At 41.6% G+C, this 25,871-nt stretch overlaps 1 protein-coding gene across 2 annotated transcripts in view; it reads right to left on the reverse strand.

Annotated features, from left to right (window-relative positions):
• The window catches only part of FNDC3B (fibronectin type III domain containing 3B), a 185,807-nt gene that overhangs the window by 54,719 nt on the left and 105,217 nt on the right, over positions 1-25,871 (reverse strand). For both annotated transcript variants that reach the window (XM_014887063.2, XM_014887064.2), the window contains exons 7-10: positions 11,551-11,609; positions 5,319-5,476; positions 3,103-3,162; positions 243-381 (exon numbers count right to left, since the gene is read on the reverse strand). In XM_014887063.2, coding sequence (XP_014742549.1) covers positions 243-381; positions 3,103-3,162; positions 5,319-5,476; positions 11,551-11,609 — 416 coding nt within the window. The remainder of the gene's footprint in view (positions 1-242; positions 382-3,102; positions 3,163-5,318; positions 5,477-11,550; positions 11,610-25,871) is intronic.

Consider the following 25,871-nt stretch of genomic DNA (forward strand, 5'->3'; position numbering starts at 1 on the left):
AAGTGAAACCAAAGCTTTGCATATGGCTTGGCAACCTCTTAAGGAATGCTGGGAAGAAGCTGGACATAATGAAACACATACATTTTAAAAGTCAAGTCGGTGCACAGGAAGGGATTTGTCAGAGTACAGCAAGTTCAAGTCCCTTACTGAAAAATGACTGTCTCAGCTTTCAATTATTTCCAGCATTTATGCTCAGTGTCAGTTCTTTTTCCCTGCTTTTGCCCCAGCCAAGTGGTACCTACCTTCCACTGTAAGGTTAAGGAGCTTTTGGTCCTGTGCGAGGGTTTTGGTGGGAAGGGACACTCTGGTGCTGAGCTGTGAGTGGTGAAGCTTACTGGCTCTGAGCAGGATCCCTTCACTGAGTTGTACATTGCATATACCCTGGAAACAGTATTCAAATGGGTTATAAATGTGCTGACAGTTACAGTGGCACTGCCTCAGCCACAGTATTTGACCACCAAAGTACACATGATACCATCCACTAATGACAGACATTTCACAGACCAATGGCTATCCTTACTTCACTTCATTTATACAAGAATGCAAAAAAAATTACAGCAGATGAGGAACAGTGTTTTGTGCAAATATTCACACAGACTACTGAGTTATCTTCATTATCTTTTCTTTCCACTAATATTTCCTTGCCTATTGCCAGGCTTCCACATACTCTGGTAAAATCCTCCTTGAAATACAACAGAAAAAAGGTATCAACTTTAATGCCTGGTTTACATTTGATCCACGTGCACCATGTTGAGTGCAGGTGTCTGCTGGTCTCCTTCCATGGGTACAATCTTCTCCTAAATAACTCAGGCATCAACATTTAGTGGACCTCCACGGACCAGAACTAACACAGGTCTGCAACGTTGCTGTCATAAACTAAAAATCTTCAAAGCACATTTGATTTCAGGCAAATCCTCCACATGTCAACACAGAACATGCAATAACAAGTAATATGGGAAAGCAAATAGGATATAGTTGAGCACTTCCTCAACAAGGTGCTTTTCTCTGAAAAAGTAATGATGTTATTTTTTCCCTTCACATTTTCCATGCAGCAAAAGCAAAGTACAAATTGGGAGTCTTCTACTCAAAAAAAAGTTCAGGCCATGACCAGACAATGACCTCTGAGCTGGCTGTAGCTATTGTGTGCTTGAATGCAGAACTACAGAAAGGGCAATTTCTAAATTTGTTTTCAGTAGATAAGAGTAATTTATGTACAATGGCCACCTACATAGAATCAAACCTTCTGGGGGAGGCAGACAAGAATTGCTCTGGTGCTGCTTTACACATCACCTGTTAACAGGCAGGAGCAACAAGAAATGCAATTAATTAATTGAGTCTGCATCTGGCAAGTGGAACATGTGTGTGCTGGAAATGAGCGTGGCCCAGCATTCACCACACACCCCAAGGGAAATAAAACCTTGTGAAAATGAGCTCAGGGGGCATCTTCTGCAAGCCACTGAAACACTGAGCACAACCAGCTCTGAGGGCACCGAGACATCACACCTGAAGGGAAGCAGGTGGTGGCTCAGAGCAAGTTGTTCCAGGTAGTCCCAGGGCCCAGCAGCACAAGCAGCTTGTCCAGTAGAGAAAAGCTCTGAGAGATGCTGCCAAGGTCAAGGAGACCCAAGTAACTGCTGGCCCCATAAATTTCTTTACTCAACAGATTTATTTCTTTGCAGTCATTAACACATAATGCAGTTTCAGTGCAGGAAAAAAGAACCAACCAGCAGCTGCTGTTTCAGTGTCAGCTCGCTCCACTACAAACTGTGCTGCTGCTCTGCAAGTCTGACTTTGGTATTTGTCACACCTTTTTAAACAGAAGTTATTGTTAACCTTTTACAAACAACCTGTATTTTGGCAAACCTGCAAAAAGGTGGAGGGAACTGTTGGGAGGTTGGGAGGAAAGTCAGCCAGGACCTGGGGTAAATACCCACAACTCCCCTAAAAATGGCTGAGACCTCAGCCCAGCTGTGCATGGTGACCTCTCTGGTGTTTGAAGTTGGCTTCAAAAGAGATGTTCAATGCTCAGAAGGAAGCTCACCAGTGTTTTACAACCTTCTCCTTGTTACCATCCCTTTGCTGCTAAGGCCAAGACTCCTGCCCCACTTGGGAGCTGCATCTTTTCCTCACTGATGAAAAGTTCCTTCTGGTCTTGTGTTTCTACTTGAAAAGTTCATTTTAGGGCTCCACTAGAAACAATCCTTAAAAATAAAAAGGATCTATAGTATCAAAGCTAAATGATTTTGGTGTTGGATTTTTTTTTTTTTTAGAGCTCAGAAGCAAGGTGTTTGTTCTTTAACGTTTTACAAGCAGGAGCAATCTTGATGTGAACCAGTGTGCCAAACCTAGCCTTTGTCTGGAAAAACAGAAGGGAACAATAGACAGGAGTGAAAGGTATTTTTCTTAAAAAGGATATTGAGTGTAAGTGAACAGGATGTAAATTCAAAGCCTTGGTTCATAAATAAAGTCTTTAAAAAAAAGCAACATGAGCAAGACACAGTGTTAAACCCATCAGAGAGCAAAACTAGAATGTGTTAATAGTTAATAAATGTGTAAAACACACTTTCAGAACCAAAGAGAAATATGTTATGAAAATATCGACACAGTTCAGTGGGAGTCCTTTTTTTCTTGGAATAAATGCTGCAGTGACTATGGTCAGATGGATCTGTATTCAGCAGATTTATTTCCCAAAGTGTGGCCTACTTATGAAAAAAGCGTGGGGTACTTCCAGTGGTCATGTTACAGGAACTGAAGAAACACCAGTTGCTCGAGTCAAATTTTTAGATGACCTCAGATATCCTACTTTCAGACATAAGCACTTCCAGGCCTGTTGTCCATATAGAAACACAAATAAAAAAATTGCTTTTTGCCTCTTACTACAGCAGCGACAGCAACACAATGAAAGACATTGCTCAAAAAGAACCCTCACAGTCCAAGATAAAATCTATGATAAAATATTTAGAAACCACTGAAAAACACACTTACAGAGGTGACCAAGAAATTATTGAACTACACTGTGTATTTACTTTACAATCTTTCATATTTATTGTCATATAATTGAAGAGTTTATATTTAAGTGACACTCAAATCATGCTAACTTACCTGACATGATAATCTGTTGCTGGCCTAAGGTCCTTCAGGTGATATTCTAATTCTTCTCCACTGTAGGAAAGAAATCCAAACCCAACCAATTAGTAAATTATGAAAAGCAGTATCACACTTAGCATAGCTAGTGATTTTCTAGTGATATAATTGAAAGAAGAAAAACAATCCCTCCGAAGAGAAACAGTACCAAACCATATACCAACAATTTGTCAACACACTTCACATTTCTTGAAAACTTCATAAAGCTCCATATGCACAGAAGAAAAGAATTTATCACCAACTTATTCAGTAAACTAAAAATGTGTTTAATTCAATGCTTATATTTTGCTGATATTTGTATAAAGCTCATTGTGGTTTTCAACCCTCCCAGAGCTGAAAAGAGTGAAACCCAAACATTATTGTTGTAGTTTCTGCATATTTCCTATTCAAAATACTTTATACAAAGTGACCCATTGAACTTCAGAGGAAAAAGCAGAGTTTTTCACACAACTGTTTCACTTATTGCTTTCTCCTCCAGAACTACACTCCCTGTAAGGACCACAGCAAGGAGACATTTAATTAACACCCAAACGGCTGGACCCAGCTCTCTTTCAATACCAAGACAACTTAAAGCAAAGTGTTTTAGACATTTTAAGAAAAAAAAACTGCATACAATCTATTAATTTCAAAAGCAGCCAACATAGTTAGGGCTATTCTTTTTCCTTCTGGCTTGTTTGCTGGTAAATGAACACTGGGCTCAGTCATGTGTTGCCAAATCTGTGAAGATTAAAGTACGGGTCAGTGCTTAATAAGTAATAGTCATCTCATGTAAGAGTTTGGCTTATTCATTATTTTATTAAAATATGGGAAACAAGAAAGCTCTCAATTTAGCATAAAGAAATATTTCATAGCTAGCTGGACAAATACAGGGAGATGTCTCAAAATCAATAGAACAAAATCCACCAGAAAGCACATGCCTGCTGGGTTGCCAGAAATCCACCAGAAAGCCTTCTATTTTTCATTTTATATAACACAATGCTCTGCAAATCCAGTTTTTCCCCTCTGAAATGAGTGCACCTCCTTCCAAAGACAATGTATTCAACATATTGCAGACTCCCTTTTGCCTATAGTAATAACAATTACTGCTGCTCCTGATGGAACATACCACATCAGGCTAAAGGCTGTGCTCTGGCCAGCAGCAGGAGACACATCACCACCAGCAGCTTTAAAACAGATGCACAACATTTCATAACCAGGGGAAAATGTGCAGCTATCAAGCACAAGAAGTACTAGAAAGTGTCCTTCCCACTTTAAAAGCTCAGCAGCACACACTTGACTATGGAGATGCTCACGTTGGCTCACAAACAGCTGCTGTAAATGCCAGAAAAAGAGTAAACTCAAGCAGCCTTTCCCTGGTTAATAGACCCTTTCTGTATTATCCAAGACCTGCCTTCAGCATACCAAGTGGAATACCCTAATTCACAGGACATCTTAAGAAAGGAGATGGCTTGGTCTCAAGAGGTAATTCCTTAAATGCTCTATCACCTGGACTTTATTTAATGAGATTTGGGAAGGATCAGCTATTTCACAATAGCCAAGGTCACATCTCCAAATTCTCTTTCCTAGACGTCATTAGCAAGGAAAAAGAAAGGCATAACACCATATGTACTTGATCACAGAATGAGCTCAGAGGATCACTGCAAGGAGACACAGAGAAATCCCTCAGAACTTTTACTGAAGCCTGCTGAGAGCCAAGTGTTTGGGTTTTTCTGGGGAGCCTCTGTAACCTACTGACTGCTGTACTCCCCCCTCTGCTCATCCAAGACACTACAAAGCAGCAAAGCCCTCACATTTTTCTCGTTAGCTGAAATAACAAGATCTTACTCTTCTAAATTCTGCAAGTCCACACAAAACTAGCCCATTAGGAAGGCAGCTCTCCTGCCTGCATGGTGTACACGAAAGGTTTTGACATTTAGCATAAAAGAAAAAGTAACCTTTTCACTGGCAATGGGAGTGATGGCATTGCAGGCAGGATCTGCCACGGCCGGGGAGGTGGGATGGGGTGGCAATTAGGGACCTTGTGACAATGCACTCCACCAGCTCCCTGCAAGCTCCTCTGGTGAGGAAACAGGATGCTCAAATGTGCCTTTCTTCTGTGACAGGATACACCCTGAAAAACTCAGAGAATTTACGCCTAATGAACAAAAAAAGAGTGTAACAATGATGGTTTTTACCTGTAAATGGTCTTGTATTTTCCATCCCTCCCTTTATCTGATAAGGCAACCTCGTAGGTACAGGTGTAAGGCAAACCGTTGTTGTGTCTATCTGCATTGAGAAGGCCAGGGGGAGGTGACCAGGAAAGCAAAACTGTTCTTGCTTGAATATTTGTCACCTATAAAAAAAAAATCAGTTAATTTGAAATCCGAGGGAAAACTGCTATTCCGTAAGCATTTGCTTTTTGCTTGCATCTTCAAAATTTCTTGCAAAATGGAAATTTCAGAGCTAGAATTGAAAAGTAAAGGGTCAGAAATGATCAACAACACAAACAAAACCAGCGATTCATGGCAAAAAGTGATCTCCAACAGATGGGAATACACAGAGAGGCTCCCCTGCAGTGAACTGGCTCATCACTGTCTGAGCACTCAGCAAAGGATGCCTCTGGAGGTACCTGCTGCTGTGGCCATTCCCAGAAAGGAACTGGAACTAAGTGGAACAAAGACTTTAACCTATAGATTGTTTTACACACAAATATTTTTCTGAAGTTTTTGCTGGGGAGCTTTTTCAATGAAACTCTAATGACTTTTTCAGTCATCCTGCACCTTCTTGCCACTTGAAACTTCAGTAACTCAACAGCAAGTAAGCAGAAAAACCCAATTCAACCTGGAAAGTTACACTGGCTCAAAAGCACAAGGAAAAATCATAATAGAAGTCCAACCTGTCAGTTAAAAACTACATTGGAAATCAATCACTTTGTGCCTTGACAGAAGGACTGTGTGTGATCTGCAGTCACCACTGAGTGCAACAACTCCATGGCAGAGGGGTAAGGAATCTTTTTTAATAAAATATGGAAAAAGTACCTCCAACTCCTGCACCAAACCTATTTGATCACCCCACCAGTGCCACTGTATTCTTCTGGAGAGCCAGGTTCACACAGCTTACAGAACTAGTATCACCTTGCTCACCAGGAGAGCCACTGGCACATCAGCTGCACACAGCCAACAGCAGCTCCCCAGAGAGCAGCCTTCTGTTATCAGGCCAAGAAGGAAGAACAAAAAAAAAAAAAATTAAAAAAAAAAAAAAATCCCCCCTGCTACTGCCTCAAAAGAAAAATAAATAACAAGCAATAGCTGCACTGGTTATCTGGGAAAGGCAGCACATTTTCACACAAACCTGCTGAAATATCCCAGGGAAGCCTCAAAGTCGCCAGAGCCTCAAATGCTCTGCCACCAACTCTCCACTTTTCATCATGAAAATAATGGTGTTTTTCCTTCTTAATTGTAGTGAATATATGAAGAATATTTTTTAGTTAGCCTTCATATGGAGGAATCAAAGACTGAGGGTTTGTATTCTTTATTTTTCCTATGCAACAAATTTCACTGCATCTATAATTTTGACAGATTTTTGCAACACAAAGAGCAAGATGTTGTTATTTCAGAAAGTGTGACATGAATGCTGCAGGTGCTCAGTTACACATTTCCTAACTTTTGTTGAGACAAGTGAAACCCCTTACCCCAAATTACTTGGGAATGAAGCATTAGCAATCAGCTTTGAGGGACTGCTTGTTTACAAATCCAGCTTCTAGATATCTTTATATAATGGAAAATATTTACCTTCTCATGCTAAAACACATTGCTTCCAGCTGATGAGCACTGCAACTGTTGTGTCTGATACCCATATATCAACCAGATTCTTTCTGAGCAAGTCATAAATCCATTTTTAACAGCCTGACAAGTAGGTGACACCATGAAATGTCTCATCATAAACACCATGATCTCAAAAGTTAGAGATTTTAATTTATAGCAGCACATTCAAGTCTTGCCAAAAAAAAGAAAATCCTTGTTCAACATAATGTGAAAAATAAGTTTTAGGCAAGAAGGTCTAAGTAGCATCGAGCTTTCTTTGTAAAAAACATGGATGTGCAAATTGTTTTATGAATTTGCATGGCATTTCTTGCTTTCATGGCATTTTTCTTATCAGATTTTTCTGATGTTATGAAATCAATGTTGATTTCAAAAACTTGGAGAAGTTAACCCTAATACTGGCTAAGATACCTTGTAAGAATCTTGCATGATTCAAGCAAGTAAAGTGTTTTTTTTTGAGATATGCACATACATGTATATACACACATGTACGTAAATGAAATTGTAGCAAAGATACTGAAGAGCTAAAAATCCGCATTTAAAATAATATTTTGATCCAAAAGCTGATTAACAAGATCCAAATAGATTTTAGGATTTTTTAACAGACATTACTACTATGCCAGCTCAGCCGATCAACATGCAGTTTCTTTTATTATGGAAATATGCTTGCATAATTGTTTTTCATAAATTCAGACAGACTTGGAGCTGGAGGCATGATATCCTGCCAATGTTCTATTTGAAATGTTTTTCTCTATGACTACTCCCAAGGACACACGTATATATTCCACATACGGCAAAACTCTGGCCCTCCACAAACTTCAGCAATCTGTAAAAAGTTAGGTCTTGGGTTTCTTAAAATAAGAGAAAGTATCTTGTGGGCTAACTGCTAGAAACTGTCAGACTATTATTCTGAAGCCAGCACACAGAGGATAAAAGTCCAAAGGCAGTTGCTAAGCTGCTCCATTAATTTCAGAAGGAAGGAGTACCCAGAGTGGCTGCCTGGGAAATCGTAGGTACACAGCAACTGCTGCTGGAGGTTTAAAAATAAACACCAGAAATTGTTAAATACCAGCCTTAGCTGCACTGAGCACACACAGCAAGTGTAGGGAAGCAAGTGAGGGGTCACTGTCTGCAAGATAAGTCAGAAAAGGCAAATCTATTCCTTCCCTGGGCTGTGCACGTCAGCTGGGAATGGATTTATTTGTGTGGCTGGAGATAAACCTATCTGCTGCTCCCTGACCAGCAGGCTGATACCATATCACAGTCACCTGCCAGTATCTCCTTTCCTGGCCAAAGCCACCACTTAGCTTACCAAGGAACTCCTACCTGGAGCAGGAAGCACTAGCTTTGCTGTGAAAAAAGCAAAGTTAAATAAATGGAGTTATGATATGCTGAGAATAACAAGCAGGCCCTTGTAGAACAGTTCAGTATCTTTACCTCCAACTTTTCTAACTTACACAAACACCTTTCCCAAGGTACAGACCTGGACCAGCCCTCTTCAGGCTGTAAGGAACAGCCCAGCTACCACCACCATGGTGGGCTTGATGGCCCTTCTGAACTTGCAGACAGAAATACTTCTAAAAAAACCCAGCCTATTGCTCATCAACAGTGCACTAATTCCATCTGAGAAAACAAGCAGCCAGAGCATCTCTTCCCAGGCTGGGCAGGTAAACCTTCATGCTGCTTCTGAGTTCCCCCAGCCTGTCTCATCTGTCCCCAAAATCACTGTGCTTGCTTTGAAGAGGGCTGGCTTGGCCTTTTAGCTGAGACCTAACAAAAGATTCTCCCACAAGGAGTTCTGTACGTCTGGTGAAAAGCACAGTTAATTAGTTTCTGAAAACTTCTCAGTTTACACAGTAAATGCCTCCTTTCTGCTCTATCAAAACTCGGTGGTGTAAATAATTATTCCATAAAAGCCCCTGGGAAAGAATCCAACTCCTGCACCACTTCAATAAGGTTACAAGACTGATGAGTATCGGCCCTTCCCGTCTTTCAGGTAATGAAAAATGTTTCTGTACAACTTCCATTATCTTTCAAATTCCGGGTTAGCATTCACAGGCATCGTGTGGTTCGGGGGCTCATTGTATGTGTGAGAACTACACTGCAAGCAACATTCATTTACTCCCTCGAGGGCACGCTTTGAAAGGCTTGGGGGTCAAATGAATTCACAGTTATTACTAGGTTGAGAATCTGCTTTTAAATTATGGCTCTAATCCTGCAATTTTAGGCAAAAACCCCCGTGATTAAATATGAGTTTCGCTGCAGAGCCAGTCAGCAGGAGCAGGCTGCCTTTAGGACAGCCAGGCTGCCGTCTGAGCTGTGGTTTGACAGAGCCCTGGTGATTCCCCACGGGGGCTGATGTCCCCCCCAGCCCCTTGGCTGTCGGATGCAGCATTTCAGAAACCCCAGAGTCAAGTTTCCCTCCCCTCACCGAGGTATTTGTTTCAGAGAATGCTTACTTTGTCTGTGATAACGTGAATTAAAAACATATTTCAGTTGACACAGAACCATGGGGGATTGAAAGCAAAAGGCGCCTTTTAAAATTCTGGCTGTTAAAGGGACAAAGCTCTGATTAAATTTACAGCTCAGCAGCACATCTCTCAAACAAGTAACAATATCTATTACTGAAAACAGAGCTTTCATGAAGTAATAATTTTGTATATTTTGCAGTCAGAGAGGCACCTGTAAGATCCAGACACCTCCCAGTGACAGCTCTCCTGCAGGAGCTGCTCACAAGGCTAATCCCTTGGGATGGCTTCATCCCCCCATGGATGGAGGGAGCTGCACACTGGGACAAATCAAATCCATGTGTTCCACACACAGCATCACCCACTTATCACTGACTCACCACTCTGTGTTCTTTTTCTTTGCATTATTTTTTTTTCCTATACATTGTTTTATTTTTCACTTGTATATGCATAAGACTTGCCAAGAAACATGACCAAGATGACTATTTATGCATAAAATGATATATTTCTATCAGATGTAGTACTAACTACACACACACAGAATCATTCACAGCAATTCACAACTGGTGAGAGTCCTGTGAGTTTAATTACTCACAAATGTCAAAGTTACAGAGAAAGAACAACAGATAATCTCCAACATCACCTCAGTAAATGTCATTATTATTGAACCAGCATTTGCCATGGTTTAGATTTCTTTTTTTAATCCTATTTTTGGTATGATTAAACGAAGACTATTTTTGTCTTATTTTTTTGGTTTTTTTCTTCTTTCTGCTTTAAAGCCTCTGATTACTATAAATTTAATTGTCCAGATCTCAGAATCCTACAAATTGCTCTAATAGCTTCTCTTCCTACCTCTAAAGATAAAGTATGAAACAACACATTTTTCTTGTCAGCTCTCTGAATCTTTGTAAAAGCACCTGGCTGTGGCTATTGACCAAATGAGAAACACTCGGGTGGTCCTTGGTACAAAAATATTGACTCCCTCTGTACAACAAATGAGCCTAATTCTCTGCTAAGTGCACTTTCTTCCCTTCTGAGCACCCTGAAACTCTTAAGTCTTCAGCTCAGTATTGTCACTTGTTTCCACACACAGTGGAGCGACTTCTTCCTTGTGAGCAGAACTCAGGCTGGTGTTCATCATCTCTGCAGGCCTGGCTTAGATTGTGGCTGGCTTTGAACCAGCTCCTGCCCATGCCAGGACACCAGCACCTACTGGTGGAGCAATTTAAAGACCAAACACCTTTTGTATTTATTCAGAACAAAAGCATCCATCAGAAGAGAGTCCAAAAAATAAAACTCAGCCTGTGCTCACACCTGGCTCCCCCTGAGCCCTGCCACTTCTGCAGCCAAGGCTCCCACTGCAGAGTGTCTCTGTATCAGCTGAACCAAGTCTTCCCATAAGCTTTCCACCATTATTTTTTATTTATTTGCTTATTTGGGCCCTACCTCTCCAGCTGGACAGAGAAAGGCCTGAGCTCTGGAGAGCAAAGGAGATAGGCTGTGCTTTGGGATTTCTGCCTTCCTCTGCCCCATCACTGCTTCTTCCAGTGCTGGCTTGGACCATTCATTCAGACCCACAGTGCTCTTCTGGCTTTCATTTGACACACCAAACTAGAAAAGGGCTTACAACCAGATTTATTAATAACCTCACCTGACTGCAGTCACACTCAGCATTAGGGTTATTTACAGGGTGATTCAATTCCATCATAATTCACAGGCTTTTATGGCTCAGACAAACACAGACTACAGTAATTTGCCATTGAATAATAGAATTAGCTTAATTTAATCATGATTAAAGACATAAATTGCTCATGACAAAATGAAACCCAGGGGAGAGGGGGTAAGAGCTATGCAAGTCATCCCAGTGCATTGAGTTCCCCATAACATGAATTATAGTATGAATACTGGGAATTGTCCTCTGGAAACAACTGGTGCAATTCCTGGAGTGGGCAGAGCCCTCAAACATCCATGAGCACAAAAGATCCTTCAGATTTATATCCCAGTAAAATGAGTTATTGGCAACAATCTGCTAAGGGAAAAAAATCAGAGGTGCTCCCCTGTGAAATTACCAGTGTGTTGTGACACAATCTTTTCACATTTGCTATTGTACATTTGTGTGGCAATCTGGAATCACATACCTGTGGTTTCTCCATTCCAGAAAGAATGTCTTGAACCCTTTTTGTTTCTGAATCAAATTCTGTAAAATAAAGAATGTGGAAAGAGGAAGAGAAATGAATTACCAAAATTAAACAAAAAATTCAGTTACATAAATAAAAATAGGGGAGACACACATTACCTCTGTATGAATATCAGTTGCCTTGTGATTTTAAGGCATGCAATTACATGGGTTAATATTACAAAAAATTAAAAGAGGAAAAGGAGGGAATGAAGCTTCCAGTAATTGCAGATATTCAGAAACACGAGACTATTTGTAGAGGCGTCCTCCACAAACAGTGCTATTAATTGTGATCTGCATTCAGAGAGTAAAACCAGGGTGCTGCTTCCAGAACCTGGCTGTGAAAGAAGCCCAGGGGTTTCTCAGGTCCTGCTGAACCTCACCCTGGTTTGTTAACCAAACCCACCCTCTCTCCAGTAGCTGCAGCCTGGGCTGCCCTCCTGGGCTCTGGAGAGGACAATTGTCCCTGTCCCATGCAGGGAAAACCCAGGGGAGCCACACAGGTGCCTGCCCTGAGCCCCAGCACCCACCCTGCAGCCACCTGTCCTTGAATTGGGCAATGCCCAAAGCTCCTTCAGAGCCACCTTCCAGCTGTGGAGGCAATAAAGTGATGCCAGGCAAATTCCCAAGTCTGACCAGCAGCAATCCATCCTCCCTGCCTGAGCCTTGTGCCTGCTACAGCAGCTCTTGCAGGGGCTGCACAGAGGTACCTACAGGCTGTGAAATCCTCCCCCTAAATTAAGGGATGATTGTGCAGAAGGTGCTGCAGAGGCCATCCTCTGAGCAGTGGAATCAGCCTTGCCCTCATCCTCCCTCCTCAAAACAATCTTGAGGTAAAACATCAGCTTAGAGTAATGAGGTGACACAAAGCAGCTTTATTCCTTTTGGACGACAGCACAGAGAGGCCTCACTTTCCACTACAGTATTCTCTAATGGAAAACTAGGAACATATTTTCCTGTTTTTTGGATTTTTCTTTTTGAAAATGTTAATGCAAAAAAGTTTGCTCACCAAAGCAGAAGAGCATATCTCACCTAAAGCAAAATGAGCCAGACGTACTTGGCATAGGAAGCAAAAAACATTAATAAACAGGTGGGATCAGATCAACAGCTTTCACTAATGATTCCCCCAAAACCTGACCTACTTCTCGTAGCCCAAGAATGTGTCTTTATTTTTGTCTGTGACCTGCTTTTAAAAAGTAGATCTTCTTTTTAAAAATTCCATGTGCTCGACTGCCAAAAAATAAAATTGGCAGAATGCTGATGGCAGAATTCCAGTGTAAATGCCCATCTCTCCCTACAAGAATGCACCTTGGTGTGGACTGGGAATGACAGATCTCCTGCTGCACACATTCCTGGATTCTTTTTAGTCTCAGCCACTTGGAAAAGAAATGAGTAGTAATATTTCAGGAGAAGTTGAGGATAGCAAGACTGTTTTTTTCCATAGCAGATAACCCACAGAGTGTATTATAAAGAGCATAAATTGGCAGGATTGAGCCAGAATATGATAATACTGATTTCAAAATTACACAGATGGACTAAAATGGCTAAGGAAAAGGCTGAGATGCTGATCCAAGTGAAAATGTCAAAATTTGGGGTGTTTCAGAATGCAGGGTTCCTTTCAGCATCAGTAAAGAAGTTGAACTGCACCACAAAAGCCTGGAGCCAGATTTGCACAGTGTGGAGATCCTGCAGGCTTATCTCGAAGGGATGCTAATCAGAACCAGCTTCTGCAGCTCCGAGTGTAACAAAAAAAGCTGCTACTATTTTATCAAAAGTTTATGGTTATTATGTCACCCCTAATTACAACCCCCAGAAGCTGAGCGTGAATCACTCTCAACCTTAAATCCCAAACATGTGGACTGAATTTTCTTTCCTCTCTCTGCTTTCTAGCAAGGATGCTCTGTCACACTGAGCAGGAGAGGAAAACAAACCCTGAAGCCCAAAGAAATCTCATTTCCCTCTCCCAAGAAAGGTGATTGCTTTGTACAGTAACTGAGTCCTCTGACTCTCTGCAGGTCAGGGCTGAGGGTTCAAACTGCTCCAGGCACAGGAACTGACTCCAAGACTTAAGGGAGGTGGGTATGCCCAGCAAATAAATAATAATTTAATTACTTCAATCAAACTTCCCAATGAAGTGTCCTACTCAGGGAATTTTTTTGCATTAGTGTCCCAACTATGTATCTTGCTCACACAGAGAATGACTCTGAGTACCAGATACAGAAGCCTTGTGTTATTACAGACATGTGGACGTTTATGAGGTCAATGTGGACATTTATGTCACCAAGTGTTCATACAGATAAGCTGGAGGTAGAAGAAGACAAGTCTTCTTCAAAGACTTTGGGGAGAGAAAGAGGGAATGGGATACAAATAACAAATAATGCCCTGTGAAAATAAAGCAAATATTAAACGCAGAAAAGCAATAAATATCCACAAATTATGTCTATAATAGCATCAGAGAATACTGCAGGTTGAAAGGGGACCTCAGGAGTAGTTATCAAGAATTAAAGTATTCCAAATACTTAAGTTTCCCATTTCAAGAGCCATAAAAAAAAAAAATCTCAGGCTTCTATGGATGGCTGACTTCCTTTCTGTAATAAACATGATTATTCACAGTCTCCTGAGCTAGACTAAGCTAAGGAGAACGAGACCTGTCCCAAATCCCTCCCTCAGCAGGGAAGTTGCTCTGACCTGCCAATCTCTCTCAAGTATCAAGCTCAACATCTTCCTTCCAAGCCAACAAAGAGCAAAAAGCCTTTTGAAATAGAAGATGATAGAGAAGGAAAGAAACTCTGATATGCTCTATCTGGTAACACAGAGCTGCTGGGAGGCCTTTCCTCCTGGCTCTCTGTTGTTACTCAGCAGCCACCAGCTCTATACTCTAAATTAGCTCACTGGAGCATCTAGGGACAAGGAGCATGAGCATCTGCTGGACATCACAGATGCAGTGGTGGAAAAGTGGGCAAGAACAGCAGCAAGAAATGGGCAAGTCTTGATGTAAAACAGGTGATCCAGGTTCAAAAAAAATACCTAGAACTGCTCAGGAAAGGTGGTGGGTGGCTGAGCATGATTCACCTACCTGGGACTAATAGTCCCTGAATAACAGACAGTTGATTTGCATTTCAGTCTTTGTCCCTTCCTCTCTCTCAACTGATTGAGCACCGAGTATCTGACAGAAGACAGAAAATCTCTGCATGTCAGGGGCAGGCAGCAGGAGCTGCTTTTGCCATCAGGAACAGAAGCTCAGTCACGTCAAGGGAGAGCCCAGCTAACACTTCAGGTCATTGTCCCATTTTAACTTTTCCTCTCAACATCTGTTCCCCACATCTGTCATGGCAAAACTCTTCCTCCTAGGAGGAAGCTGGGGGTGGGGATGAATTCCTTGTGAATGCTTAATGGGGTCCTCTGAGGGACAGTACAAAAATCTGAGTTACCCTGCTAATCTCACTGTCTGAGAGATATTACACTACAGCATTAGGTTCTAATTCCCAGGCCGTGGGTTCTTTGGATCCAATGTTTTAGACTAATCTTTAATTGCAGAAAAGCCAGCTGAAAGACCTGAACCACATCAAGTCCTCTCTTTTTTCGGGGTTTTGGAATAATAAACAAAACTCTATAGATAAAACCAGGAGTAAATGCCCCTAAAAATCTACACACTTTCTCAGCAGCTGTTTGGTGCTAACAGGTTTTAGTGTCAAGTTTTGCTGAATTAAAGCTTTTTATTCTATACTTCTGTTAGCCCATGTCTATGTTCCTTTCTGCACGTACAGCACAAATATAATTTTCAGACCTTTCCAACCATACTTTTAAACACCAAGCACAGCTTTAAAAAACAGGGGAAAAAATGTCAGTTCAAGGTAAGTTTGAAGTTTCCATCAATAGTTTACATGTTTGCATGAACAGCAGCTGTGTATGTAAATGGTTTGAAATAGCTAAAAGCTCTAAACTAATTAAGATTTTCCCATTGCAAATACACATTTTAGGTTTGTTCTGCATTCTTTCCTTCGAAGAGAGGAAAAGGTCCAGCTCAAGACTTAGCTTCTGGCCACAGAAAGTATTTACTGTTTCAACAGCCTTTCCATTCCAAGGGAATGACATCAGCACTAGCACTTTGCAAACTCTGAGTCTAATTCTCAAGCAGAGCTCCATGCTCACAGATATGCCAGTCATAACATGACATGCTTTCTCAGAATTTGTTCCAGATTTATCGGGGCTGTGACCGGCTTTAATGCTGGGAAAGATCTTTCATCAGTCACGTACAGCACAACCTACAGCCCCCACGAAAATGAACTCTTCAAAACACAGCCCAGCTCCTTTGTGAGCTGCCTGCCGATGTCAAAGCTGAAGATACCAAGAAGAACACATACAGACTTTCAGGGAATTGCAGAAATATAGGTTAATAAGCTCCTTGTACAAGAACAAACCTAAAGCTGCAGATGTCACGCAGCAGCTGAGTCACAGGACCAGAGGGGATGTGACAGTCACCGAGTCCATCCTCCTACACTGAAACACGATCATCTATACACACAAAACATTTCTCTGACACGGCTCCCTAGCCCATTTTTCCAAAATAAATGACAAATAAATGACCTCCTGCCCCATGATCATGGTAAACTCCAAACTTCTCAGCTAGGTGAACTACTACAGCATCTAACTCCTCATCACAGGGCAGATCATCTCAACTGTCCCTGCTGCATCTGAAATTTATTCCTTCTTTCCTGCACATCTGCCCCAGGCGAGTTCATCACCCCTTTCTTTGTTGCCACCTTTCAAGTACTTGCAGGAATTTCTTCCTTTAACAAAACAAGCTCATTTCTCCTTACCTGTCTTTAAGAGACCCCACCTGCTGCTGTCCTCTGCCTCGTTTTTTAAATTGGTCTCCATCCTTCAGCCCTGCCCACCATGTGCCAGCTGAGGTCCTAGCAGCACCAAAACTAAGGACCCATTTACAGAGCTTGCTTAGAAACTTCCTCTTCTCTTTGTCTACAGAATAACTTGACTCTTGGGGTTTGAAATCTCCTATTCCTCCCAGAACTACCACCTAATTAAAAAACCTAATTAAAACTACCTGCAGTTCAGTACGTGGCTCTTGCCTTGTTCAAACTTTTTCTTTGAAGGCCATTACAGAGCTCTCCTCCTGTCCCGTCCTCCTTCCCTGACCCATCAAGCACTCTCAACCCTATCAGAGCCTGATATGGACTGTAATTTAATAATCCTCAATCCTTATTCCATCCTTCAAGCCCTTAATGAAAATATTGAATAAAATTAGACCTAGGACAAATTCCTGCCTAATCCAGTTTGATGCAGCTCTCCAGTCTGTCAGGGAGGCAGCCCAGGACAGGGCAGGGTCATGGATAAACTGCCAGGCTACTGCTGGCTGACAGATGTGACACTGGGAAAGGCAAATCCAGCGCCACACTGAACACACAGCGCTTTAAAAAAACTCTTCCCAGCCTCACTTCCACTCTGGGCAGAACAAGGAGCCCTTCAGAATAAAAAACTTGTGAGAAAAAATATTTATATTCAAAAGAGTCAATCACACCATGTGAACTTATAATACGCCAAAGAAGATTATTAATTAAGCCTGGACAAGATTTCTAAATGTTAAATATTTCGAATTTCTGTACATTACATGAAAGCCAATAAAAACCACCAATGATAAAACACAACTATGGCTCCCCTGACAAACGTAGAGAGATTGGATGTTATCCAACTTTAGATACAATTGCTAAAACATGTTCTAATTCTTTAAAAATTGCCATTCATGAGTGTATCACAACTTTTCCATTCCTAAGTGCCTTCCCACTGTTGCTATCTGATTTCTCCTGCTAGCATACCTTAATTAATGTCTAGAAGCTCATCCATTATTTATCCTTAAAAACCAAACCATATATAAGATAGTAAAAAAACCAAAACAAAAACCCCTCAAAACAAACATCAACAAAAAAAACCAACAACAAACCCCCCCCCAAAACAACAACAAACAAAAAAATCCCCACCCTCAAGTCACTCTCTGAAAAACTGAAGGCAAATGGAACAAAACCTCTGTATAAAATCCAGAAAGGCACATTTTTTCACATCTAAAATCAGACTCTAGTAATCTTGATTCACTGGGACAATAAAGGATAACTGAAGTGTTTTGCCTCAACACCACTGTGATTTAGACATGAATTTAATCCCATGCTTCAGAGATGTCCTGGCCACAGTCCATATTGACTTGCTAGTTTCACCTTGACTGCTTCAGCACCCTATTGTCCATGATACTCCAAAATACTTGGGAGTGCAAATTCACAGCTCATCCTTCTTTAACTAAAGGCTCTTGCTATCACATGGATCAGGAGCTGATGTGGAAGCATTCAGATGTACATAATGAAGTCACCTAAAAAGTGTTTAAAAATAAATTTAAGAGTATACAATCCTCCCTGTCCCCTGCTACTGTCTGGATCTATGTTTTTCATTGGGGTGGAGGAAGGAAAATAAGATCAGTTGCAACCAGCAAGGGAAATAAAAGGCTGGATGCAAGGGACAAATGGAGGGTAAGTGACATGTTGGGTTTGTTTTTCTCTGCTTCTTCACTGCTACTGCTGGAAGACAGCAAAAACAACTCCTACTTTACTGGCTGGAGATCTGAGCGAATTCCTACTGTGAACACGCAGTTGGTCCATTAGAAGGCAGAAAAGGGCTTTGTTAGTAAAATACAGCAGCCCCCCATCTCCATCACATACATTTGACATCTTGAGCGAGCGCTTTGTACATCTCCCAAAGCAGATACCAGAGGCAGTGCTCTGTGGATGGATGGCTGCAGCTGCCCGGGTTTGAAGGAGCACCAAATCAAACAATGACATAACCCACACAAACAGAGGAAGCCCAAGCTGAATCTGCTGGAACAACAAACCACTTGCACACAGGACCTCCTCTTGGAGTGCTCTCTTTTCATCATTTCGACCTGCTTCAGCTTATTTTCTGTGTCAAAATGTTTTTTCTTTTTATTTTCGGCAGCTTCTCTTTTGCTATTCTGTTACAGCAGCTCGCACACTTTGTGAGGTTGGGAAGACAATAAAAGCTTTGCAGATAAACCAAGCGGTGTCCAGCCCTCCATCGTTTGGTCAAGTATTTGACAAAGACTGAAAGTCCCTCCTAAAACTTTCCCAGAGCTCCTAATTCTCATTTTCCAGGTAAAAGGCTGATGTTTTGTTTTCACTACAAACTTTGCCAACAAACTCTAACCTTTTCCTAGGAACAGTGATGTTCTTCACACTCCTCGGAATTTTGTACAATAGTTGGGATGCATGGAATTTCCTCACACTTAATTCCTTCCGTTTATTTCTGTGCTGCTTCGTGCTTTGTCCCTCTCATGTCTCCTCATTCCCTGTGAATGCCTGTCCAGCCTTTGTCACACTCAAGGGTTGCTCTCCAGGCTGAGGAACCCAGCGTTGTTCAGGAGGGGATGTAACTTCTGCAGAGCTGCACCTTGCTGTCACCAGCACCTCAGGCTGTCCCAGGTGATGTGGCCATAAAAACTCCACAGGCTTCCCTGGCTCCAAGCAGGAGCAGGGGATGGTCAGCAGCATGGCTGAGATACCCATGCTTCCTAAAATGGGAAGCTGGCTCAAAAGGATGTCTGACACCAGCCGTGAAATTACACCATCTGGCATTTTCAGACAGATTTCCTCTCCAAAAGAAAAGGTTCCCTTCAGTCCTGGCACCTGTCAGCCTGAGTATCATGAACACAGTGAGAGAAGGTTCACAATTCCTCCTAGCACTGACAAAAAGCACAAGTTTGACAGCACCAAGGATTCATCTTCTCTTCCCAACTGGGTCGCTGACAGCTCCACTGCATCCCACCACAGGTGTGGCTTTGTCTCTGTCACTCTTGAGTGTCCCTGCTGGGACAGCCACACCAAGTCCTGCTGGGGCAGAGGTGAGTCCTGCACTCTCCAAGAATTGAGGTGGAAAGCACGATCCCTAATGAACACAGAGTGACAAGCCCCCAGTGTACCAGTCTGGCCTCTAAAATCCTGTGTCTGCTGCCCCATGCCAATGAGGAAATATTTTTTTCTGAAATACCATCCCCAGTGTAGGGGGACAATGGCACCAGTATTGAACACAAAATAAAACTTACTTCTTCTTGATGCTCAAAAATATGACCGTAGGCAATTCTGGCCATAAAATCCTTTGCTAATCTGCCTATTACACAATAAGAGCATTTTCCTGATCAAACACCAAACTAGCAAAGTAACCTGCAGAACTGCATATTTGCACAGAAAAATAATCACACAGCACAGCCAAAACAGACTCCATAGGAGTTCCAAACTTGCTGGGGATTAAACAGAGCACCTCAGCCAAAATTAACAACTTCCTTGGCAGTGAACCTCACAAAGCCACTGAGTTTGCTACAACAATAGGAAGGCAGCAGAGCACTTCCCCAATGCAGAGGCACAGCAGAACTCATCATGAACTAAAAAGATTTTAAGAAAATAACTGCAGGCCAAATTTTGCCCTCAGTCACAACTTCACCCTTGCTCGAACCAAAGAAGAAAAGCTTTCTTTAAATTTCATGGTGGGCAATACAAAGTGCTTGGGGATGCTGTGTTTTAGCAATAACCACTATTTTACTCTCAAGAATAGAGTCAGAGCAAAGCAAGCTATTCAACCTTTATGAGAAAGTAAGCAGAGAAAACTTACCCTAAAACAGGATAAAAGTATCATCTTTTCACCTTTCTTGACTTTTGTCTAAGCATTTACATTAAAGCAGAAATTGTATTTCTATGCACTACTTACACTATTTGGACATCTTTAAAAGATAAAGATGTTAGATCCCACAGGAAGAAAAGTTTGGGCTTTTTTTTTTTTTATTTTGAATACAGCCATTCCAAATTGTGGTGCTAGAAAGGCAAAGATTTTTCATGGCAACCTAGTGAGGGGCTGCAGTTACAACATTCTTTGAATGAACCCCAGCCTAAGCTCTTCTGTTACCAATGTAAATCACTGACCTATTTTTCCAGATGAAAAGTATGATACAATGAAATTGCAATGAGTGGTGGAGGAGATCACAGTAATCCCAGAAACCAAATAACATTTTTCTCTTTCCACTCATCCCAGGCACCACAGCTCAGAGATGGGGGAAGGCAAAGAGCTTCCCCTCCCTTCTTTAAATCAACCCAAACACCTACAGATTGACAGCAGAATAGAAATAAATTATCTTCCTCATGACAGATGACAATCAACTGACTCAAGCAATCCCAGCCTAAATTGCTTTGCAGTCATGTCTGAAGGATGAACTATGACTATATGAGCTAGAAGGATATTAAACAGATTTAAATAAAGACTGGGGGCTAAATTTCTAAAATGCAGAAGTCAAAAAAGCTGAGGTAATCTTATCTGTGCCCTCTCATGCCTGAGATGGGAAGAATGAGCCCAAGAATGTTTAAAAAACCTGATCTATATTGTCTGTACCAACTTCCTACTAATGAGCTGAAAGAAGTGCATGGGCAATTAGCAGTTCTGTATTGGACGAGGGCAAAATGTGATCCTGGATATTGGCACAACCAGTTTCACCCCCAAGAACCCTTCCAAATACTTAAAATATTTCATAGAAATATCTACCTGATTACTGCTTGCTGGGAAGGATTCAACAAAGCTACAGGAATTTCAGCTCATTCTGGATTTCATTGCTGAGATGAAATTCAGGCACAAGTCACATGAATCACAGTAAATCAAAGCAGCTGCTTCTAAGCACAGCTTCTTAGAGGGAAAGAAAAATAACAAGAAGAAAAAAAACCAACACAAAATCCGAAGTCAAGCTTTTGGATAAAATATTTTATAATAAACCTTGGAGAAAATTGAAATGGCTGCTTCATTTTAGAACAGTGTTTATCCTTTCTGTTAACTGCAACACTCAAAGCATCACCCTGCATTAAGATTCTTCCTCCTCTTAAAAGCAAATATACTGAAAGGCACAAAAACTTCAAAAATCAAATTCCACCCTTCCTTGGAAAAAGAGTAACTGATGAGGTTTGAAGCACAGCCTAAGAGTTCTGTAAACAAATCCCATTAACTTCAGGGGGACATGAAATTTTATTTCACCACCTTTGCAAATCCAGCTGGAAATACAGATGGACATTGTTCAGAACATCTGGCTACACAAATAAGTGTTGTTCATTAAATCATTAGACTTAAATGCGTTTTATTTTTTATAGTCTGGAGGGAGGAAATGTTCTACCTCTTCCCTATAAATACCCTCTCCCTTTTGGCTCGATGTCCCAGATATTGCCAAATAAGGGAAACACAGTTCCCTTCCCGTGTTGGTGGTCCATGTTATCTCCTCCTGACTGGTGAGGACACACTGCTTATCTTGCTCTGAAGTTCTGAGATCTTGGTGTAACTCTTCTCCCTGTCTCAGGCATTTAATCAGTGAGCATTTAAGCAGGATGAAAATGTAGTATGTATGATTTTTTTTTTTTTTCTGTTGGGTGGGTATCCATAAATTATGTGAACTCCTAGGAAAAATGTTCAGATTTCAGTCTTCTGGATTTGACTGTTAGCTGCAGTCAGAAGCTGCAAATTCTTGAGATAATATGAAGATCCTCTGGGGGAAGAGGTTGTGCCTTACGTCATTGAGCACTGACTTCCTGATAAATGATGGAGCAGACAGTTTATCCAGCTTGGCCTGCCAAGGAGATCCTGCTGGCAAAATGAGGCAAGGGAGGGATAAAGCAGATAAGAATAAAAATAAGAGAGACTATAGAAACTGATCAGGATTGAGGAAAACAGCTTTGAGGTAAAACACAGCCACTACCAAAAGGGTTTATAAGCCCTAAGAAGGTCAAACACGAGCCCTGGAGCCAGATTCCCCCACTCTTCACTAGATATGCCCTACATGTTCCTCAGTGGACTTTGAGCTGTGTTTCCTGTAGCTAGCACACTTAGGGAGCTTCTAATGAGATTTATTTTGTCACAGCTGTTGTGATGAGACTGAAAATGTAAGCAGAACTGTAGTGACCCATTCTGCCCCATGGATGGCTCAGAGCCATGGATGCCCAGACCACCAGCTCTCAGAGCACCTCAAAACCACACTGGATCATTTGTACCCACACTGCCCTGGTGTTCTCTTGGCATTTATAGGTACAAAAAGCCTGGACAAAACCAAGTTTGAGGCATTTTCATTTGCCTTTAAAAACAGGGGACATTGTAGATGGGAGAATATTGTGCAGTTAAATTCGGAGATGCTCCCACTTGGCTGAAGAAGAGAATCTTTTATCTACAATTCCTGCTGCTGCAGTTACGAAGCTGGTTCTCTAGTCTTTCAAGATGAGTGCATAAAAATAGAGTTTATCTCCTCTCTCCCTGTGTCAGCCCTTCCCAGCTTGTAGAACTCTGTGCTAACAAAGCAGCATGGTGTGAAAGAAGGTGGGACTGCCATGGCACTCAGGCCCCCCATAAACTTTGGGTTTGTTCCTGCAGTATGGACAGAGCAAGAGAATACCTCCCTGTCTGTGACAGGTCACATGCAGACAAGATTTCACAGGCTTGCAAATTCCTGGAAATTATTTGCACACAGGCAGCTTCTGGGAAAGAGTTGGTCAAGATGAGTGAGAAGGAAGTGCCCACAGGCAGCTCAAAGCAAAACACTGCTGGGTTTGGAAATGGATGGGCAAAGCTATGGCAGAGGCAGGGAGTGCTCTGGGCATGGACTTGCTTTCCAGCACCATTTCTGATATTTAGCTTTCATCCTTCTCCATCAAAGCCCCCATGATATAAGTTAAGCTTCAAGACAGCAAAGAAAACAGATTTGTTTCTCCCCCTCAAGAGAGGGTGTTTCAGTGATGCTGGATAAACATTTTAGCCATTCTTTCTGCTAAACCAAAGTCACAAATTAAGCCTGATCTGGATAAATTCTTGCAGGCACACAGACTGACATGAACTTGGGAATGTACTCTACCTGAACTCTGCAATATGTTTCTAATACAGCCATCAGTCTATATAAAGCTCAGTTAAGTGGTTACTTTACGTGACTATTAGGCAAGAATATTATTCGGTGAGAATCTGTGTGGCCCAGCTAATGGAGTTCAAGCTGGTACACAAAGGTGTAGCTGACACTCATAACCACTTTGTTTACTGCCTGAAAGAGCAATTCACACCCTGTTATTTTACAGAAAATACCGAAGATAAAGGCTGTTGAAGAAGCAGGCATATTTCCAAATAGAAACAAACAAAAGCACAAACTCAGTCACGATGTGGGAGATAAGGTCAAGGCATGAGAACATCACACTGGAAATTCTGGGTGTCGCAAATGAATACTTGTTTCTCAAGTTCAGACTATGCCCTAATTAATGCATCCTATTTCCTCTCATGCATTAAAACTTACAGGAAAACAGCACAAAGCACACAATCTATTTCTAATGAGATGTAAGTCTGAAGAATTCAGACAAGTAGTATTAATGGCTAAAACTATTAAAAAAATGCAGTAGGAACAGTAACACCATTTATATTTCATGTATGACACCGATCTATGTTCTCAAGATTCAACACTTCTCTGGTTCCACTAAATATTATGTTTCACATTGCAATATTTGGTATAATACTAAAATTCACTTAACCTGACAGATGTATTTTACTCCTCCATTTCAATGGAATGTTTTTTTTCAATGCTATTAATAAAATCACTGTGTCAGTTTTGACAGGCTGTTTTCAGGAGACAATCTTATTGAAACTCCTTATTTTATAGAAGCAAATACATTTAGGGACACCAGAGAAGCTGCATTTAACACAGGGATATTTTTTACGGCAGCAGAAAAACATTTATGACCAATTTTTTTCTGTGGAACATTTCTACATTGGTATAACAAATGTCTATTAGCATGTACCAAATCATCAGTTCCTGGCTAAAAGAACATAAAATTTACATGTATTACCAGTGTTTCTCAGCCTCTTGGCTTACATGGACCAAAAGTGATGAAACTACTCTTTTAAGCCTTTAAATCTATAGGATATACAGGCACAGATAAATGTGTGACTCAATAAGCAAAATGGATTCAGGACCAAAATAGAAAAGAATTGACAGGATCTAGAATGAGTAAGAAGAGGAACTTTGCCTGGTTCCTGTCTGCACTGAATCACAGCTCCTACAATTTACCTTTAATTCACAGCCTCTGGATTAAAACAACAACTTGATACAGTTAAACAAAAATAGAAAAAAACCCCACGTTTTTCCTAAGTATATTTAAATATCTCATGGAAGATTCAGAGAGAACAGGATGGGGCTGTACCAAGAATGCCTCAGCTCTGGTTTCTCATACGTCATCCACTCTGCATCACTTACTGGCAGCTTGCAAAGCACATCCCACCCCACTCAGGGATACCTGAGAGTACTTCACCTCAGAACTTCTGCTTTGCCAAGTTAATCACTTATGTTAAAATGTTTTCAAATTAAAGCCACCATTGTCAGGAAGTTCTCTTGGCAAGCCCATTTTCTGTGTACTCCCAATGGATTTCTCTCAAATAAAGGAGCACACAGAGCTACCCATATCTCCTGAGGAATTCCAAGCAGCAGGAATTTGAAGCCATAGTTTTCACCTTTCAGAGTAGCTGGAGGCTCCTTCAGGGCACAAAATCAGATTTACGAAACCTCCATAATAGGAAAGCAACAACTCTGAGGCTTGTACACCTATGACAATGGAAGGTTATAATCTGTCAATAGTTTACAACAACTCTTTGAACTATTAATTGATTCTAATGCTTTTTTTCCTCCCTTCTCCACGAGTAAAAGCACATCAATGCCACATGCAAGAAAGCAGCTGCTCAGAGCAGTGAAGTGCACACCGAAGTCAGTTTTTCCCTCACTGGGAAAGCCAATGTGCTTTTCAAAACCGAGTTAGATGAGTTCACAGAGAACAGGTCAGTGAGTGGGCACCCAAAGGACTGGGCAGGACTCGACCCTGCCTGGTGCCTGGCAGGTCTGGATGCTGCTGGAGGAGCTGGGAGCAGCACACGGGACACGTTCAGGCTTCTCCTCAGCATCATCTTCATCACACTCCTGGGCTGGAAGGGCCCCTGATCTGAAGCCAGATCTTCTCAAACAAGGACAAAAACTTCTTTAGGAGCGCTTCCACAAAGGCACACAGGGCTGGAGCCACTCCCTGCCCAGGCTGGGTCTGTTTGTTCTGGCTCCCAGCTCCCACCCAGCTCTGCACAGGATGCACGAAACAATCCATCCCCCTTCCCACTTCGAACCATTGGAAGTGTTTTAGTTTGGGCTGTCTTGAGCTCTTCAAGCTTCAGTAAGGA

Source organism: Sturnus vulgaris, chromosome 10, assembly GCF_052056855.1.
Source record: "Sturnus vulgaris isolate bStuVul1 chromosome 10, bStuVul1.hap1, whole genome shotgun sequence".
Taxonomy (NCBI): domain Eukaryota; kingdom Metazoa; phylum Chordata; class Aves; order Passeriformes; family Sturnidae; genus Sturnus; species Sturnus vulgaris.